At 43.2% G+C, this 19480-nt stretch overlaps 2 protein-coding genes across 2 annotated transcripts in view; one reads left to right on the top strand and one right to left on the bottom strand.

Moving 5' to 3' along the window:
- The window catches only part of LOC101144695 (uncharacterized), a 30100-nt gene extending 15828 nt beyond the window's left edge, over nt 1-14272 (top strand). The window contains exon 8 of the mRNA XM_031012369.3: nt 13960-14272. Within this exon, the coding sequence (XP_030868229.1) occupies nt 13960-14272 (313 nt within the window). The remainder of the gene's footprint in view (nt 1-13959) is intronic.
- Nucleotides 8851-9339, bottom strand: LOC109024886 (histone H2B type 1-H). Its single transcript, XM_055390508.2, has one exon. The coding sequence runs from the start codon at nt 9277-9279 to the stop codon at nt 8899-8901; it is 381 nt and encodes a 126-aa protein (XP_055246483.1). The 5' UTR covers nt 9280-9339; the 3' UTR covers nt 8851-8898.
- Nucleotides 14273-19480: the final 5208 nt, after the last annotated feature.

Below are 19480 nucleotides of genomic sequence, written 5' to 3'. Positions count from 1 at the left end.
TCCATTTTGGGTGACATGTTTCTTCAACATTGATTTTTATTTACTGCAAACAACACTGGTTGAGAATTTACAATGTACCAGATGCTGGTCTGTGCATTGGAAATACACCCAGAGAACAAAACACAAAATTTTTGCTTTCATGGAATTTACATTTGAGTCTGGAATAGACAGAAAATAAACTAGATATGTTTATGTAATATGTTAGATGGTGAGAAGGAAAAAAAAATAAAGCAAGACTAAGGAGTGTCATGGGAAGGTGAAATTTAGATAAGGCAACCAATGAAGACCCCACTAAGAAGATAATATTTCAGCAAAGAGCTGAAAGAGGTGAGGAAGCAACCTGTGAGGATGTGTTCAGGGAGAAGAGGAGGGAGACTGCTGAGGCACCATGGTGACTATGGGGAATGAGCAGGGGACAGGAGATGAAGGTGGAGAAAGGGCAGAATAATTTTCCCTTCAACTCCCACCTCTCACACAGGTTCTTAGTTGAAACAAACCCATGTAACAAAAGACAGATTCACAAATGAAAAACAAGCAGAAGTGTATTAACATATATATTACATGTACATGAATGACACCTAGGGAATGAGTACACATTGAGGTGGCTTTGAATTCCAGCTTTTGTGTAGTGTCTTCAACAAAGAACAGTAAATTTTTAGATAATTTAGAAGACAAAGGAGAAATACTTTGAGTCTCCAGGGGCAGCAATGTTGGGGAAAGCAAACAAATAGATAAAGGGTAGTTAGTAAACCTTGCTTTATAGAATCTTCTGGTGCATCACCAGGCCCATAAGAGTGAAAGCTCTTTTCTGTACTTCTTTTGTTCTCCCCGATAGTGTAAACCAAAAAGTGACTGAGCAGATCACTGATTCACAGGTTTATTTTTGCCAAGGTTGAAGATGCATGTGGGAGAAAGAAACACAAGTTACACAAAGTCTATGGCCTGTGAGGCCCAGGTGGGCAGATCACTTGAGGTCAGGAGTTCGAGACCAGTTTGGCCAACATGGCCAAACTCCATCTCTACTTAAAAAATACCAAAAAATTAGCCATGCATGGTTGCACGTGCCTGTAGTCCCAGCTGCTCTGAAGGCTGAGGCATGAGAATCGTTTGTACCTGGGAGGTGGAGGTTGCAGTGAGCCGAGATCATACCACTGCACTCCAGCCTGGGCGACAGAGTGAGACTCTGTCTCAAAAAAAAAAAAAAAAAAAAATTTAGTATATTAAACATTGTTCTATAGGGCTGTTACTGAGGAACCCCACCAGGGGTATGTTTATCCCTCCTACCCAAGCAGTCACATTGGTAGAAGCTGGGAAGGGGGTGTCTGCCCAAGTAACAGGGCAGAAGAAAGGTGGATCTAGAAGATGGGCCTAATAGAGTGTAGCAGGTACGAGTTGCAGGCAGAGTGAGAGAATAAGAAAAACCAATACCCTACGAGTGTTGCAATGTACAACGGAGGGGATAGCAAGGAACAGATTATCTGGAGTGAATGGTGTTTGTGTCTGGAGCAGGATTTGCTCAGCTTCCTGAGTTGTCTTCTTCAGCATAATGTCCGGGGCCTGTGTCGTCCGAGGTAGCCGCATCGTTTTGGGGCTGCGGGTCCTGCAGGGTCATTTCCTTTATTTTTGGTACTGGGTTGGGTTCCAGCCATGCCATGGTATGGTTTCATATGTCGCGCAGAAATCCAAAGAGGACCTGAGGGGGTGTGAACACAAGCATATCCTCTTCCCCACGTTAACAAATCATTTGGACCTCACCATAGCTTACTATTTACATCTTTCCATAAAAACTAAAGGTTTTATGTTTTGAAAGGTTTTTGCAAAGTGGTTTTCTATGGCTGATTGAAATTTATCGTTTACATTTAGGAAGTTAAGGGTAAATAAGTCTAAATTTAAGAAGTTAAGGGTAAATAAGCCTTGTGCTAGTAGTGTTGTAGGGTCCTTACTCATATTCCCCCTTTTCTGTTTTATGGCTTGTCCTTATATAGAAGGGGGTTCTTTTCCTGAGTTACTTTGGTCTTTACTATTGGGGCATTCCCGCTTCATATGACCTGGCTTTTCTCACTGAAAACAATTTGGATTTTTATCCCTTTTTACTTTTGGAGGCTTTAATGCCATAGCCAATATTCTGGCTTTGTGTGTTTCAGTCCCCACCAGCTGACATGCTCGTATGAGTTCCCCTACTGTAGCTGCTTTCCCTCTGACTGCTTGCATTGCTTGCTGGCAATCCACATTAACATTTTCATGGGCCAATTGCAACAATAAGATATCAGCGGCCTTGGCATGACTAATTTGTCTCTTAATTGCCTGGGTTAACTGATTGATAAATTCAACAAATGGCTCCTGACGACCTTGTGGAACATTTATAAAAGATCCCTGTTGAACTCTACCTTCGGGAATTTGGTCTCAGGCCCTGTGAGTGCACAAAGACAGTAGCGCATAGGCTTGAGGGACAAAATTTAATTGTTGTTGTACATTAACATAGGGACCCCTCCCCTGGAGCATAGCAGCAGATGTTCTGTCCTGCCAATTGATTCTGGTTAGCCTGTTGTTTGCACAATTCATTATATTCTGCCCTCTAGAGGAGGTATTGACGGGCCTCTAAAGTTGTTTTAGCTAGCACTGACGAGTCCCATGGAGTCAATATGGTAGTTATCTGCTATGACCTCAATTAATCCTCTTGTGAATGGGCTAGCAGGTCCATTTTCTCTAATGCTTTTCCTGATTTCCTTAAAAGTGTTGAAAGTAATAGGCTCATGTACCCAATTGGCCTGTTGATCTTCCATCACGGGACAAGCCAGGAGCTCCCCTTCTAATGCCGCTTGCCTAAGACAGGGTCCCATAACTGTAGTATATCTCTTGTCTTCTTCCCGATTTATTGGGGGAGGGGAATTAGGAAAAACCTCCGTCTCCTCTTTGGTATCTTTACCCGGGTAATGGCGGGGCTGAGGGAGGAGGAGGAGGCAGTAAGGTGGTTCTTCCTCCCCTCCTTTTTTAGGCTCTTCTGTGTAGAGCAGGGCCAAAGCAGCCCTAACTGAGGCCCATAACATTAAAGATGTTACTGGGACCTGTTGCCCTTGTACATGATGTTGTTTAAGATTTCTTCCCAATTGCTCCCAGAGCCCTAGGTCTAGTGTGCCTTCTTCTGGGAACCATGGGTTATGGAATACAACAGTTTGCATTACATCCCTTAATTGAGCCTCCGAAACCAAGTCTCCACTAGCTTTAAGCAGCTGTTTCAATGCTTTTATCTACTGTTGCTGTTGAGCTTATAACTGTTGTCCCATGATGAAACCCTAGCTTGAAAATCCCCTCGAACTTAGAAATCCCCAGTGGGGACCAATTACTTACTGAGCAGTCACTTTACTTTATTTTTGAGGGTTCAGTCCAGATCCGTTGCAGCATTCCTCACACAGGGCACCACTTGCCGGATCTGTCCCGCAGACCCTGGCTGACTGATGGATGAAAAGAGTACTCATACACAGCTATGCAGTGTGTAAGAGCAGCTAGGAGACTGCCTGGCTCAAGTGGCCAAAGTGCAGCCCCGAGAAGCTGGAGCTGCTTGCTTTTATTCAGTGCAGGCAGAATGCCGAAAGCCTGGGGCAAACACAATCTGTGGGTAATTAATATTTATTGTTCCCCTTTCAGGGAATGTCACACACACATGGATGTTCAAAGGTCAATTCCAGGATAACTTCAAACAAGCCTGATCAAGATAATTTCCCCTTGCTCCCTTGCACTTGCTCCTTACCCTCTGCCTCAAGGTTAGAGAACAGTTGCCTTCAGCTATTCTCTATTCAGCTATTGGTATTTCCAGGTGTTCCATCCTTATGCTTTGTGCTTGAATAAATTCTTTATATTCTTCAGTGTGCAAGAAGAAGGGCTTAAACAAAAACAAGAAAAATATATTCTGACCCTTTTGGTTATTTTTGTTTGATAAGTTGTTTTCTCCATGGGACAATGTTTTCTCCATGGGACATTATTTTCTCCATGGGACAATGTTTCATATCCTAGATAATAAGGACCATGTGTGGTTCACCTTTGTGGTTTGATTCAAGTAATGTGGGCATTTCAGATGTGAAAGGCTTTGAGGAACAACGCAGAGTACCTTGAAATGAGAAAGCTGAATTGTTTAAAGCAAAAGGTGTCTGGGTGTGGTGGCTCATGCCTGTAATCCCAGCACTTTGGGAGGCCAAGGCGGGAGGATCACCTGAGGTTGGGAGTTCAAGACCATCCGACCAACATGGAGAAACCCTGTCTCTACTAAAAATACAAAATCAGCCGGGCGTGGTGGTGCATGCCTGTAATCCCAGCTACTCGGGAGGCTGAGGCAGGATAATCACTTGAACCCTGGAGGCAGAGGTTTCAGTAAGCCATTGCACTCCAGCCTAGGCAACAAGAGTGAAACTCCGTCTCAGAATAATTAAATAAATAAATCAAGCAAGCAAGCAAGCAAGTAAGCAAAAGGCAAGGTTGAATCTTATTGGTGAGGGTCAGGGGGAGTCAATGCATAAAGAACATTGACACCAATAGGTATGTCTCCAATGTTGAGTTGAGAAAATCCAGGAAGATAGAGGACAGGACTAAGGCAGGTAGAATTGGAACTTCACCAGATTGCTGGCTAGAATGGATATTTAAAATAGCATAGCCAGACACAGTAGCTCACACCTGTAATCCTAGCACTTTGGGAGGCCAAGGCAGATGGATCACTTGAGACCAGGAGTTTGAGACCAGCCTAGGCAACATGGCAAAACACTGTCTCTACAAGAAGATATTAAAAAATTTGCTGGGCATGTTGTTGTGTGCCTGCGGTCCTAGCTACTTGGGAAGCTGAGGTGGGATCACCTGAGTCCAGGGATGTCGAAGCCGCAGTGAGCCGTGATCACACCACTGTACTCCAGCCTGGGTGACAGAGTGAGAGCGCGTCTCAAAAAACAAAACAGAAAAACAGAGTGCCATTGGACTTCAAACTCAGCCCAGTCTCATTCATGTTAGGCATTGAGTCTGACCATGTAGCCCTGACTTCACTTCTCAAGGTGTTTTTCTGATTTCCTAAGCCCTATGCTGATTGCAAACAGCTACATTTGAAGTCAGCACCGTCTGTTCATGTTAAAATGAACATTTGATTCTAGTTAGAGATGCATTGTTTTCTTATCTTCCTAACTGAAGCAATTCTTGCCAATGTTTACTTTTTTTTTTTTTTTTGAGACAGGGTCTCTCACTCTGTCACCCGGGCTGGAGTGCAGAGGTGCAATTTTGGCTCACTGCAACCTCCACCTCCCAGGTTCAAGTGATTCTCCTGCCTCAGCTTCCCGAGTAGCTGGGATAACTGGCACAGGCCATCATGCCCAGCTAATTTTTGTATTTTTAGTAGAGATGGGCTTTCACCATGTTGGCCAAGGCTGGTCTCGAAGTCCTGACAGATGATCCGCCTGCCTTGGCCTCCCATAGTGCTGGGATTACAGGTGTGAGCCACTGCACAGGCCTTCCCTTCCTTCAGGATTAAATGTAAACATGATAGCTGGAGCTGGAACAGGGATATATTCAGAAAGACAAAATTACAATGTCATGCGGAAAACTACTTTAATGCAATGATAGCCTCCAAATACGCTACCAGGGAGGCTGTTCCAGAGGCTATGAATAGAAAGTCTCATAGCCCAATGTAAGTTTCCTGAGCTCCACGGCTTATTTAATTTTATTGAATCAATTTGAAACATATAGCTAGAAACAAGCGGAAAGAGCTTTGGCAAGTGAACACATTTCAGATAGGTTGCAAATGACACAGTCTCACTACCTGAATCCTTGGTTATGCATGTCATATGTGTGAGGTTTCTCTCTCCCCCTTGCATATTTTCCCCACTGAGAGGGTGATTTCGAGAAACAGAGTTCATGATAAGCAAAGGAGTCAGCAGATGCAAATTATGTGGAGCCAACACATGCTTGCTCTATTGGTATACAGCCACTTATATTGCTCAATAGTGGCATACGGACCAGCCATGCCTTTTATATGCATGCTGTCTGTAGAGGGCCAATGAAACCAGCCAAAATGGATGTTAACAGTGGGCGGTCAATTTATGACCCCATAAATATTGAGTACTTTATAAATATGTGGTGTCTCATAAATATCCAGCAGTTTTTGGTTCTTTCATCTCTTCCTGTCTCTGAGTAGTGCACACACAAGTCCTACTGAATTTCTCTATGTCTAACACGTCTCACAGGCTACTGATCTATGACTGATTATGAATATAGGTTTTGAATTTTGTCTACATCTCACAGACTTCTTGTATAGGTAATACTTAACACTTCTTGTGAATTTCATCTGTCCCATTTGTTAGGTTGGTCCTCCATGGGAGAATTCAATAGCACAATATATTTGAGAGAATTCCAAATAATAAGAAACACATATATAGAGGACAAACACACATTTTATGTATATATGATATATATATATACACAGAGAGAGAGAGAAAAAAATTTTTTTTCTTTTCTGAGACGGAGTCTCGCTCTGTCGCCCAGGCTGGAGTGCAGTGGCACGATCTTGGCTCACTGCAACCTCCGACTCCAGGGTTCACGTCATTCTCCTGCCTGAGCCTCCCAAGTGGCTGGGACTACAGGCGCCTGCCACCACGCCCAGCTAATTTTTTCTATTTTTAGTAGAGACGGGGTTTCACTGTGTTAGCCAGGATGGTCTCAATCTCCTGACCTCGTGATCCGCCCGCCTCGGCCTCTCAAAGTGCTGGGATTACAGGCGTGAGCCACCACGCCCGGCCGTGAGAGAGGGAATTTCTTTTTATTTTATTTTTTTTTTTTTGAGACGGAGTCTGGCTCTGTCGCCCAGGCTGGAGTGCAGTGGCGCGATGTCTGCTCACTGCAAGCTCCGCCTCCCGGGTTCACGCCATTTTCCTGCCTCAGCCTCCCGAATAGCTGGGACTACAGGCGCCTGCCACTGCGCCCGGCTAATTTTTTTGTATTTTTAGTAGAGACAGGGTTTCACTGTGTTAGCCAGGATGGTCTCGATCTCCTGACCTCGTGATCCGCCCGCCTCGGCCTCCCAAAGTGCTGGGATTACAGGCGTGAGCCACCGCGCCCGGCCGTGAGAGGGAATTTCTAAGGATATTCGAACTCCCATGTCTGGGCTGTATTAGCTTTGTGTGAGGGAAAAGTAGACTTTCATTTTTATTAACTAGTAGCTATTTTAAATTGTTACTTCCAGAGGTATCAAATACTAACTCACACAGGTGGACATTAAAAAAACCTTTTATTAAAAAATTATTTGCATAAATATACAATATTTGCTGTCTTATAGTATTACTTTCTATATTTCAGTGAGGTTGTACATTTTGCTAAAGCACTTCTATGAAATCCTTGTAAACCACTGATGAGACATGGCCAGATGAGAATATAAATGGGTTGCCGCTATTTGTAACCATAGTTCCATCAATATAGACTTAAACTCTGTGCTCTCTCCCTTCCTCTGTCATGGCTCTCTTGTGCTCTCCCCACCCCTCCTCCCTGTCCACTAGGGGAGGAGGCAAGAATGTCTACTTTTGAATTCCATGCTGCTGGCTCCTCTTCTTCTGCCATCTCTTTTGCTCCACCCTCCCTCCAGAACTGCCTCCAGGAACTTGCAAGTTTTCAAGATTATGTTAATTCACCTTTTGGCAATTTAAATTCAGTCCCATCAAAAGCCAGTTAAAAGAAAAACGTGACCTTCAGACTTATGTTTCTTTCTTCAGTTTGTGAGTTTATTGTACAAATATCCACTTTAGATTTCAATCCAGGTAAAGGACAGGGATAGTTTCTCTTTCTCACTGCTCTTTACTAAGTATTTTCTGTAATTTAATAGGTTCTCAATAAATGAATAAATTACTAGTCCAACCACCAGATACTTTTGAGGAAAAACTGAACGTACCTCTCAGATATAGGCTCTTAAAATAATCTTCCCTTTCCTCCTGCTACCCCCACATTTTATGAGCCAAGAGAAATGCCCATGAGGGTGGAGGAATGTGGGAATTTCAGTCTATATTACCCTACCATTAAAATCAGTAATCTTGGTATTTAAAAAACCCACAGCAGGAGTTGTATACATAGTTTTGGTGATTCCTGTTAGCGTTTTCAAGTTAAGACTGCCTGAGCCTGGCCTTTTTGCTGACTGCCAACCAACATTACCTAAAAACAAAGACACATTGTTGCCAGGACCTTTACTATTTATATTCTCTGCTCTTCCTTGTCTTAACAAATCTTAAGTTTTTCAAAGACAGCTAAAAGCCCTCATACTACTTGCCGAATAACTAAAGGTTTATTCCATGGCATTTTTTTTTTCATTTCCATAAAGTTTGTCTCCTAATCCTTATCTATTAAGAAATTTAAATTTTTCTTAGGTACTTGGTAAACTACAATATCCCAGTTGACATTAACTTCCACGAGACTCCTACAAAGACCACATTATGCTATCTAGAGTGGGTTATTATAGGCACTAAATGTACTTTCAACTCATTTTGAATACTCAAACTTACCAGCTCTAGACTGGTGGACGTGTTGCTCCAAATCGATTGCATTTTAAGTTGCAAACTTAGTTTTTGGTTCCTAAACAAGAATGCCCACTTTTCCTGCTGTGTCAAATTATCTGCTCAGTAATACAAGGCAAGGCCGAGGTGGGAAAACTTGCTTGAGTTTCAGACCAGCCTGAACAATGTAGTTATACCCCACCTTTATAAAGACAAATAAGCTCTAAAAGCTTAGTGTTTGTCAAACGCACAGAATAAACAGGTGATGTAGGAAAATTTTACCTGTATTGGCGACACTTCTGCCATAGAATACAGCAGCACCCAGCATTAAAACTCTTAATTGAAATCATTAAGTGGCTCTGAAAAGAGCCTTTGGGTTTGAACATGCGTCCATTTACTTGGAGCTGGTGTACTTGGTGACGGCCTTAGTGCCCTCGGACACGGCGTGCTTGGCCAGTTCCCCAGGCAGCAGCAGGCGCACGGCCGTCTGGATCTCCCTGGAGGTGATGGTCGAACGCTTGTTGTAATGAGCCAGGCGGGAAGCCTCGCCGGCGATGCGCTCGAAGATATCGTTGACAAAGGAATTCATGATCCCCATGGCTTTGGAGGAGATGCCGGTGTCGGGGTGGACCTGCTTCAGCACCTTGTAAACGTATACGGAGTAGCTCTCCTTGCGGCTGCGTTTACGCTTCTTGCCGTCCTTCTTCTGCGCCTTGGTCACCGCCTTCTTGGAGCCCTTCTTCGGGGCGGGAGCGGACTTAGCTGGGTCAGGCATTGCAACAAGATAAAGGAGTAAGAATACACCCTAAAGTGGAGGCTCAACAGCACAGCTGGCCGTTTTTGTAGGTCTTTTATGCAAATAGGTGCTTAATCATTCTGAATCCCTGATTGGACCAAATCAGCCAATAAAAAAGTTAAATTCAAGTCTACTTTTTGATTGGATATTTATGCGAAACCTACCCTAAATCCTTTTCTACACCACCCGGGGGAAAAAAACGTAGTTTTTCATTCAAAACATTAGAAAAACTAATGCCTTGCCAGTAACATCTAGCTATAAGTTCTGTCTCCTTAGGTGCGAATTTAAACAAAGACGGAAATTATGTTTCTAGTTTCCTACCAAATTGCAGCTTCCGGATTTAAAATTATCTATGAATAACTAATTCTAAAATGGAAATTAGCTAAAGATTTACGTGTTTCCAGAATTATACTTTTGGCTTTCTTTTATAATCTGATCAAGGTCATTAGCATTCTTACATAAAAATTTAAGCTTTTTCAGTAATCAAAGGATGAACACATCTCAGGAGCGATGGGATTTTAATATCCCCTAGGAACGGAGTGTCTGGAAGTGAAACCAGTGTTTGTTGAAAGGTTCAGAATATATGAAATAGGGTACTTATATTAAAAATAAAATATTTCTTCAAAGTAAGAATTTTTAAAAAAATATAAAGGAGAAATTGAGCTGGACCAATCACTTTCAAACGCGGTATTTTTGAAATCGCTCCGGAACTGCAGAACGTTCATTTCCGTCTGTCAAACATAATCCCAAACAAGCTGATTAAAATAAAATCAATGAAGGTACGTAATACAGGTAGTCACATAAAACATAATAAAATGTAAGGAACTAGGGAAAAAAGCATTTAGATAGGTTAAGATTTTCTAAAATGAGACCTAGTAGCTGATCACAAGTCCTATCACACTACATAATTCAGGGCGCGAAACTGGAAGATTCGGACCAATCAGAAGGACTTTGCCTTTATAAATAGGAGTAAGAACAACTGTTTGTTCAGTTGTGACCGTTGCTTGAAACCCATTCCCATGGCACGCACGAAGCAAACAGCTCGTAAGTCCACTGGCGGCAAAGCCCCGCGCAAGCAGCTGGCCACTAAGGCGGCTCGCAAGAGCGCGCCAGCCACCGGTGGCGTGAAGAAGCCCCACCGCTACCGGCCTGGTACTGTCGCCCTCCGTGAAATCCGCCGCTATCAGAAATCGACTGAGCTACTGATTCGCAAGTTGCCATTCCAGCGTCTGGTACGTGAGATCGCGCAGGACTTCAAGACCGACTTGCGCTTCCAGAGCTCGGCTGTGATGGCGCTGCAGGAGGCCTGCGAGGCTTACCTGGTGGGGCTCTTTGAGGACACCAACCTGTGTGCTATCCACGCCAAGCGAGTGACTATCATGCCCAAGGACATCCAGCTCGCTCGCCGCATTCGCGGAGAGAGGGCATAAGTTGTACTTAGGGTGTGCGCCAACTTAAACCAAAGGCTCTTTTCAGAGCCACCAACAATTTCAGTTGAAAGCGCCGTAGCACTAGGGAGTAACGTCTCCTAAAACAAGGAGGGTGGAGGGTTAGGGGATGGGGGCAGGGCCGGTGGCTCGTCTAAACTAGGCTTTTGTCTCTTGGCCATTGTCTTCAAAATGGCCGGTAGTGGCCGCTCACGCCTTGTAATCCCAGTACTGTGGGAGCCCGAGGAGGGCGAGTTACTCATACAAAGGTCAGGAATTCGAGACTAGTCTGGCTAACATGGTGAAACCTCGTCTTCACTAAAAGTACAAAACCAAAAAACAAAAATACGGGCGTGGTGGCGCCCTCCTGCAGTCCCAGCTATATCGGGGGCTGAGGAAGGAGAATCGCCTGGACCTGGGAGGCAGCCGTTGCAGTAAGCCGAGATCGCGCCACTCCACTCCTCCGTGGGTGACAGCGAAACCCTGTCTCAAAACAACAGAAAAGAAAATGGTTGTGTGCTGAGGCAAAACCAAAACTACAGGGACAAAGGAAACAACTTGTTGACAAAAATGTACGAAAGCTTTATTTGTGACATTATGGGGAGTTAAGTCATTATTCTTTTTGGCTTGCCCTGAGAGTTCATTTGAGACATCAACAGGAGAAACGGATACAAGTTAATATAATACAAATTTTACGTGGCATGGGAGCCTTCCAATTAAAACCCCGAGGTGCATGTGGAGCTGTACACTATGCTCAGGGAAAACGGGGTTCAAGGAAATATTGCAACTTTTTTTTTTTTTTTTTGAGACGGAGTTTCGCTCTTGTCAGCCAGGATGGAGTGCAGTGGCGCAATGCGGGATCCCGGCTCACTGGGACCTCCGCCTCCCGGGTTCAAGCGATTCTCCTGCCTCAGCCTCCCGAGTAGCTGGGATCACAGGCGTGTGCCACCACGCCCGGCTAATTTTGTAGCTCTGGCAGAGAGGGGGGTTTCACCATGTTAACTATGATTGGTCTGGAACTCCTGACCTCAGGTGATGTGACTCCTTGGCCTCCCAAAGTGCTAGGATTACAGTCGTAATCCACCGTGCCCAGCGCAATTTCTTGTTATTCTAGTTATTTAATCAGTCTGGCCAACATGGAGAAACCCTGTCTACTATAAATACAAAAAATTAGCCGGACGTGGTAGCAGGCAACTGTAATCCCAGCGACTAGGGAGGCTGAGGCAGAAGAATCACTTGAACCTGGGAGGTGGAGGTTGCAGTGAGCCGAGATCGTGCCACTGCACTCCAGCCTGGGCTACAGAGTGAGACCCCGCCTCAAAAAAAAAAAAAAAAAAAAAAAAAAAAAATCTAATTATTTCAAAATAATGTAGAAATAGGCTGTGATGTGATTGCTGCTTTTATTGCTTGGAATTCCATGGTTTATCAAGTTTGTTTGTTTGTTTGCTTTGCTTTCCCCACAAATAGTTGTTTGCACTCTTGGCTTTTTGTTGTGGTGACGTGCTCATTAGGCCATAATTCATTTATGCAGTTACATGATTTTTTAGATATTGCTGACCCTGCTTCAAAAACCCATGATCTTTAGGACTGTGTGTTTGGTGCATCGTAACTGCACAATAAAAAATCCACTGTTATTTTGAACATTCTATTTTAGAGACATCATTTATTTCCACTAAAATGCTCTCGTTTAACTAGCTCTGCAAGTATTTAGTAATGTAAAAATTTAGTGGTGCTTATGTCTTTATTTTGGCTTGTGTGCAAATTCCCCTTTTCTCCTATTAACATTTATGACAGCTTTCCCTGAGTTTCCAGTTGTATCAACCCCAGAAGACAGTCACCCCCTGTACCTTCTGTCCTCCACATGAGAAGAACAGGGCATGGAGCCTCTGGCAATTTACACTATCTTTTTTCTGGGCAATTCTTCATTGCTTAATTGTATAGTGCTTAATATAAGTGATAGCACACTGAATGTATTAGTGTTGCAAAGGCAATGTTTTAAAATCCTTCGGTGTGCTTTACCTCTGCATTATTATTTTGTCTGTAAAAAATAGGCTGTGGCAATAAGAATTCGTTTACCAACTGGCCGGTGAGGTGGCTCACGCCTGTAATCCCAGCATTTTGGGAGGCCAAGGCGGGCGGATCACCTGAGGGCAGGAGTTGGAGACCAGCCTGGCCAAAGTGAAATCCGGTCTCTACTAAAATACAAAAATGAGCCGGGAGTGGTGGCACATACCTGTAATTCCAGCTACTTGGGAGGCCGAGGTAGGAGAATAGCTTGAACCCAGAAGGTGGAGGTTGCAGTGGGCAGAGATTGCGCCATTGCACTCCAGCCTGGGGAACAAGAGCGAAACTCCGTATTTAAAAAAAAAAATCATTTACTAACTATATGCCAGTGTTTTGCTTAAAGTAACTCAATTATTAACAAGTATTTACCCTTTTTACAGATAGGGCCATTGAAACTCAGATTAACATGTCTAATATCGGTGAGAGAGCAGTCACTCACAGATTCGAAACCAAAAACCAGGCTACTTCTCTTTAGCAGGGCGTCTTGGCAATATGATTAGGAATTCCTTTATGTCTTGGAATTTGGGCTTGTTTCAACTTCAGCATGGTACATGCTCTACTATACAGGGAAGGAGTAAATCTTTTTTTTTTTTTTTTTTTTTTTTTTCTTTTTTGAGACGGGCTTCGCTGTTGCCCAGGCTAGAGTGCAGTGACGTGATCTCGGCTCACTGCAGGCTCCGCCCCATGGGGTTCATGCCATTCTTCTGCCTCAGCCTCCTGCATAGCTGGGACTACAGGCACCCGCCACCTCGCCCTGCTAATTTTTTGTATTTTTAGTAGAGACAGGGTTTCACCGTGTTAGCCAGGATGGTCTCGATCTCCTGAGCTCGTGATCCGCCCGCCTCGGCCTCCAAAAGTGCTGGGATTACAGGCGTGAGCCACCGCGCCCGGCCAGGAGTAAATCTTTAAACACATACAGACATCAAAAATCGAGATACTTTCCTCTAGGTACATGTTTGACACTTTCGTTTAGAGATCCTTATTCTCTAAATGCCAGCAAATCTCCCTACTACAGGAGGATTTCTTATGTCTTGTTATTACTAGAAGTAGATGAGCGGGGACTGAATACGTTTTCCCGCCTTTCCTGGTCTTTCAGTTTTCAAAAAGGTCTACTCCACCGTTATATAAAAGGCTGCGGAAAGCGAGTAATCGTTTTGTTTAGAGATAGTTCTGACTTGTTTATCATGTCTGGTCGGGGCAAGGGCGGAAAAGGCCTTGGGAAAGGCGGTGCCAAGTGCCATCGCAAGGTACTGAGCCATAACATTCAGGGCATTACCAAGTCCACTATCCTGCGCTTGGCCCGGCATGGCAGTGTCAAGCGCATCTCGGGCCTCATTTATGAGGAGACCCGCCGGGTGTTCAAGGTGTTCCTGGAAAATGTGATCTGGTACGCCGTGACCAACACGGAGCACGCCAAGCGCAAGACGGTCACCGCCATGGCCGTGGTCTACGTGCTCAAACGCCAGGGACGAACCCTGTAAGGCTTTGGCGGTTAAGTGAGGCCAGGCCTTTCCTTGCAATATCGTTAATGGCCCTTTTCAGGGCCGCGTACGTTTTCTTCCGAAGGGCTCACGTTTGACATTGTGGAAACTTAACTAACGCACTCAGCAATATTGTGTGTTTTATTGCTGTAGGTGCCCAAAAGCTGTTAAGTGTATAATGCTGTAAAGTATAAATTTACGCCAAGGCTGACATACAACATGGAATACAGGTGGTAAGTTAATCATGTGTTCAGAGATTAGAAATCTGGTGGGCTGGCTGAGGACATCAACGGCTACATCGTCACTTAAAAGCTCTCAAAATGTGGTTATGGTAGTGTGTTTTTCTCCTTACTGTTAGGATTACCCTCCGTAATTAAAATTGTAGTTTTAGTGCCAAGATAACCCGACTTTTATATTCTGCTTAATAAGCAATTTCAATAACCAGAGAATACACAATAATTAGCACAAACTTGCCAGGTGCCGTTCTGACAAATGTGTCTGAGGTGGAGGGACTGGCCCCCTTGCTAGTTCAATGATCTAATTTAGCAGCACTAAAAGAAGTTTACCTGTTTTGTGCCTTTGCTTGTGATCCATCGTAAATATAGAAACACCTTGATAAGGTGTAACTGCAATAATTCGTGTCTCAATTTACTGTTTATGCAAGTACAGGGGTCAAAGAGCCAATTAAACATCTCAAGAGGGGGAAAAAACCTTCCAGAATGTGGAACATTTGGGACAATTGCTTTGTTCAAAAAGCCACCGACAAAAATTGGAGGACTTTAAGTTTGAAGGAGATTAAAGTAACATAGCAACTAAATGTATTAATTGCATTCTGTGTCTAAAGTTTTGAAGGGCATTTTGGAGATAATCAAGCAAACTTGAACGTGAACTGGATAACAGGTCATTTTAGTAAGTTTTTAAAGAAAGGTTTGATATATTGAGATTACATGGAATTTCCCTTATTGTTAGGGGTTAGATGCTGAAGTGTGTAGGTGTAAATTCTCATGAGTCTGTCATTTACTTTTGGATGGTGGTAAAATCCACTCTATTGAATCTAGGTAGTGGATGACTGATAAACCCATCTTTTGTTATGTTTTATTCTGAATATTTTTATAATAAAAATTTGGGAAAAATTAACATAATAAACTGTTACAAACTCTGGTGCCATCACGGGAGAGGTCTCTGAACAGGTAAGTGTAAAAGACCTGTCTGCAGAGAGAGGATGCAAGTAGCAGGACACTGAGCTGCATGACACTTGTCATATGCAGGCACATTTATTCCTCTTGCTCTCACTCTGATCAGCTGTTAGCCAGAGGGGAGGGACATGGGAACAGGGCATTTCAGGTACTGTTGGGAGAGGGTAGGTCTCCACTAGTGTGAAGACACAAGGGGCAATAAGTAGTTTGATGCCATGGAGACTGGGAATACATATATGACCAAAGATGCATGCCTGGCAGTTGCCTGATTGAGGAGGGCCTCCTCTTGCAAATTGAGAAACTGACAACCTTATGCTGTTGGAAGCATGTTAACGAGATGTGACATGGAGAAACTTGCATTTAAGTTACATCAATTCTTTTGGATATTATGGCCATAAACTTTGTGCTGTGTAGTGAAAATATTGGGTTCTGCTAAAGTCAAGACAGGAAACAAGTAGCCTACTCACGTGGGATAATTGGAGGAGGGTTTCTTAAAGAAATTATTTGCAAATTAAGGGCAGGATACAGAAAACTAAAAAAGTAGTGCCTCCATCCAGGTCTAGTAAGGATCACTTATAACCCCGAAGGGGCATGGGAAGCAATTGCTATAGCTGCAGAGAGAGGGATCCCTGGTCTGGAGAGATGCTGCTAACAGCCAATGAAAGGGAAACTGGGGAATAAATACCTCATCTCATTTTCCTCCTTTCCTCCAGTCTCCTGCGTGGGATTTCCACTGGCTGAGTACTTCCAGAAGGTGGAGGTCTGGGTAGCATATTGGTCAGAACCATACAGTTAGTCTCCCAAAGCCCAGGGCTTGGAGGAGAAAGTGGAAATAAGTCTAGAGGTCGGACTGGAAGACACTTTATGAGGAAATGACACCACTTACATGTTTCATAAAATAAATGTCGTGAACAGTTCTGTGTTTCTATTACATGTGTGTTTTTTTTTTTCTTTTTGGCCAATCCTTTGCCTTGCCACTGGAAACAGCTTGTAGAGACGGTGTCAAAGTTTAAATTTTCTGTAAACCACACAGGATCTACAGACTCTTATATAAGAAAAACTTTATATACTTAATTCCACAGAATTAAATATTTACTTTCTCAATCTATGAGTTTTTACCTTACAATGTTGTATGTTTGATTTGTACTATTTCGCTTTCATAGGGGAAAATGAAACGACACAATAATCATTGTTTAACAACAACAAACACATGAAGCAGAACACAACAAAACTTTTTCAAAATAGATTTTAATGCAAGAGTCAGTCTAGAATTTAAAAACCCTTTCTAGGATACACATTTTCTCATTGTTATTTATTTTTTCTGTCAAAGCCAAGCTTTTTACCTTTCAGGGTTTCTCCACTCTATTCTGGCAAACGACATTCCAGAAATTGCCATAATTTTCTATGGCCCTGTAAAGTATGACATAGTGTTTAAACAGTGAATTGTAGCCAAAATGACTGGCTTAAATATCACTGCTCTTGTGTGAAGTCACACATAGATTGGGAGCCACGCCAAGGATGTTCTGGGCCAGAGGACATGCAAGTGGAAAATCTCAAGGTGAGAAAAGCTTTATGTGTTTCAGGAAACAAAGGGCAACCAGTGTGGCTCCTTCCTCTGTTTACAAAAGGCATCACACTCCATTACCCTTATCACTTCTCTGACTCTGACTCTCCTGGCTTCTACTTATAAGGATCCTTGTGATTACAGTGGCACCACTCAGGTAATCCAGAATCATCCAATCTCAAAAGCCTTAATTTAATAACATTGGAAAGTTACTTTTACCATTTAAGGAAACATATTCGCAGCTTTTGGGATTAAGATGCGGGCATCTGGGGGGGAGGCATTATTGCTACCAGAAGTATAGTAAGGCATAAAACCTTTCAATAGTGTTGTAAAACGACTCCGAATTCCTAAAATACACAAAAGTCCATTAGAAAATAGTTAAAACCCTTTTTGTTTGAAACTCTGAATTCTTAGTTGCCAGCTGACTGGTAATCGCACATTAACTGTGATGTTTAAAGGGATATTGAATAGATATTAGCATTCTTGGGAGGGCTGTAGAACCACGCCTGATGACACTTCCAGGGACAAACTCCAAAGCTGTGCTGCAGAACTAGTCAGGTGCTGGTGTGTCACACCTGTTATTTCTGAATCAGAACTTGACTCACCTGTAACCTATGGCTGCTGCTACTACCAAAAGTTGGCCCATCTGACATCTGTCACAGCAGAAACAGAAGCTTTAGGCAGTCTCTTCTCTCCTGGGTCCCATTTTTGAAGAGAAGTCTTTTAAACCTGTGACTCATTGGTGAAGCCTAGGTTACATATCTGCATTCCAGCTGCAAATGAGGCTGAGTATTGAAGTTCTGAAACCCAGGGAAGTGAGGCAATGTCCTAACCTGAGAATTTGACAAATATATACATTAAATAAATGGACCAGTATTTTTTGAAACTTTTCTCCTTCAAGTTCCAAAGTAAAACCAAAAGTACATCTATTTGAAACTAAAATTTTATGACACAATATTTTTACTTACTAAATGGGATACTTTGATAATTTCTAGTTGTTATATTGGATTCTATTTACGTTTTATATGCTGGTTGGGACCCACTAAATTATTTTCATTACCCGTGAATGGATCTCAATCTGCATTTTAAAAAGTCTGTAATATAAATTATTGGCAGCCATGAATATTGACATTTGTGTAAAGGTGAATAGAGAAGATGGTTCTGTGGGAGTAGAGATATTGCTTAATTAAAGGGGAATGATTCTTATAACGGTATATTGGTGATGGCCCAGATAGCTGTATTTCATTGATTCCTTCAGTCATTGTACAAACATTTATGAACTAAATACTACGTCCTGAGGATACTAAATTAAAGACATTGTTCAAGGCCTGAAAATATCTTGGGAAGAGGGCAAGAATTACTGCCAACTATTTAAGTGTGCAGTAGCTCCTAAGTCATATAGGGAATTCTGAAGTAGGACTAGGGACATGTGTAGAGTGTGCTTCGTGAATTGTAAGGAAACCCCAGATATTGATTTTGCCCATAGGAATCAGGTAAAGGCTTCTTGAAGAGGAAACCCCAAGTTGAAGAATATTTGTGGAACAGTGTATGTAATGAATTACCATTGACAAAAAAAGAACAGATGAGAAGCCACTTCTTCGGTATGGTGAAAAAATGAAAACGTTAGGAGGCAGGATCGCGGGTGATAACCGGGTAGGTTGACAAAGCACAAGGAGAAACACTTTAGGTTATAAATTACTAGTACTTGAGAAATAAAGCAGTAAAATTATCAATGACCTGAAATCACAGTAAGTGCCCCAACAAAGAATTCACTGGGTAAGACGAAAACTTGGGCTTTTTTTTTTTCTTTTTGAGATGGAGCCTTGTTCTGTGCCCCAGGCCTGGAGTGCAGTGGCGCGACCTCGGCTCACTGCAACCTCAGTCTCCCGGGTTCAAGCAATTCTCCTGCCTCAGCCTCCCGAGTAGCTGGGACTACAGGCGCGTGCCACCACGTCTACGTCTAATTTTTGTATTTTTAGTAGAGACGAGGTTTTGCAGTGCTAGCCAGGCTGGTCTCGAACTCGTTGAGCTCAAGTGATCCACCCACCTCGGCCTCCCAAGGTGCTGGAATTACAGATGGGATTGCAGACACGAGCCACCGAGCCCGTCCAAACTTGACTTTTTTTTTTTTTTCGAGGCATGGTCTCTGTCGCCCAGGCAGGAGTGGAGTGGCACCATCTCAGCTCACTGAAATCTCCGCCTCCCGTGCTCAAGCGATTCTCCTGCCTCAGCCCTTGCAGATTAGCTGCGACGGCAGGCGTCCGCCACAACGCCAGGCTAACTTTCCTATTTAACATTTTTAGTTGAGACGGAGTTTCACCATTTTGGTTGCCCAGGCTAGTCTCGAACTCCTGAGCTCTAGTAATCCGCCCGCCGTGGTCTCCCAAGGTGCTGTGATTGCAGGCCTGAGGCACCGCGCCCGGACACAAGTGGTGGATTAAGTTTACC

The sequence above is a fragment of the Gorilla gorilla genome, chromosome 5, assembly GCF_029281585.2.
Source record: "Gorilla gorilla gorilla isolate KB3781 chromosome 5, NHGRI_mGorGor1-v2.1_pri, whole genome shotgun sequence".
In the NCBI taxonomy this organism is placed as follows: domain Eukaryota; kingdom Metazoa; phylum Chordata; class Mammalia; order Primates; family Hominidae; genus Gorilla; species Gorilla gorilla.
This window is presented reverse-complemented; position numbering and strand designations above follow the sequence as displayed.

Excerpts from the sequence above, each read along its gene's own strand:
- LOC109024886 (XM_055390508.2), bottom strand. The coding sequence starts at position 9,279 with ATGCCTGACCCAGCTAAGTCCGCTCCCGCCCCGAAGAAGGGCTCCAAG.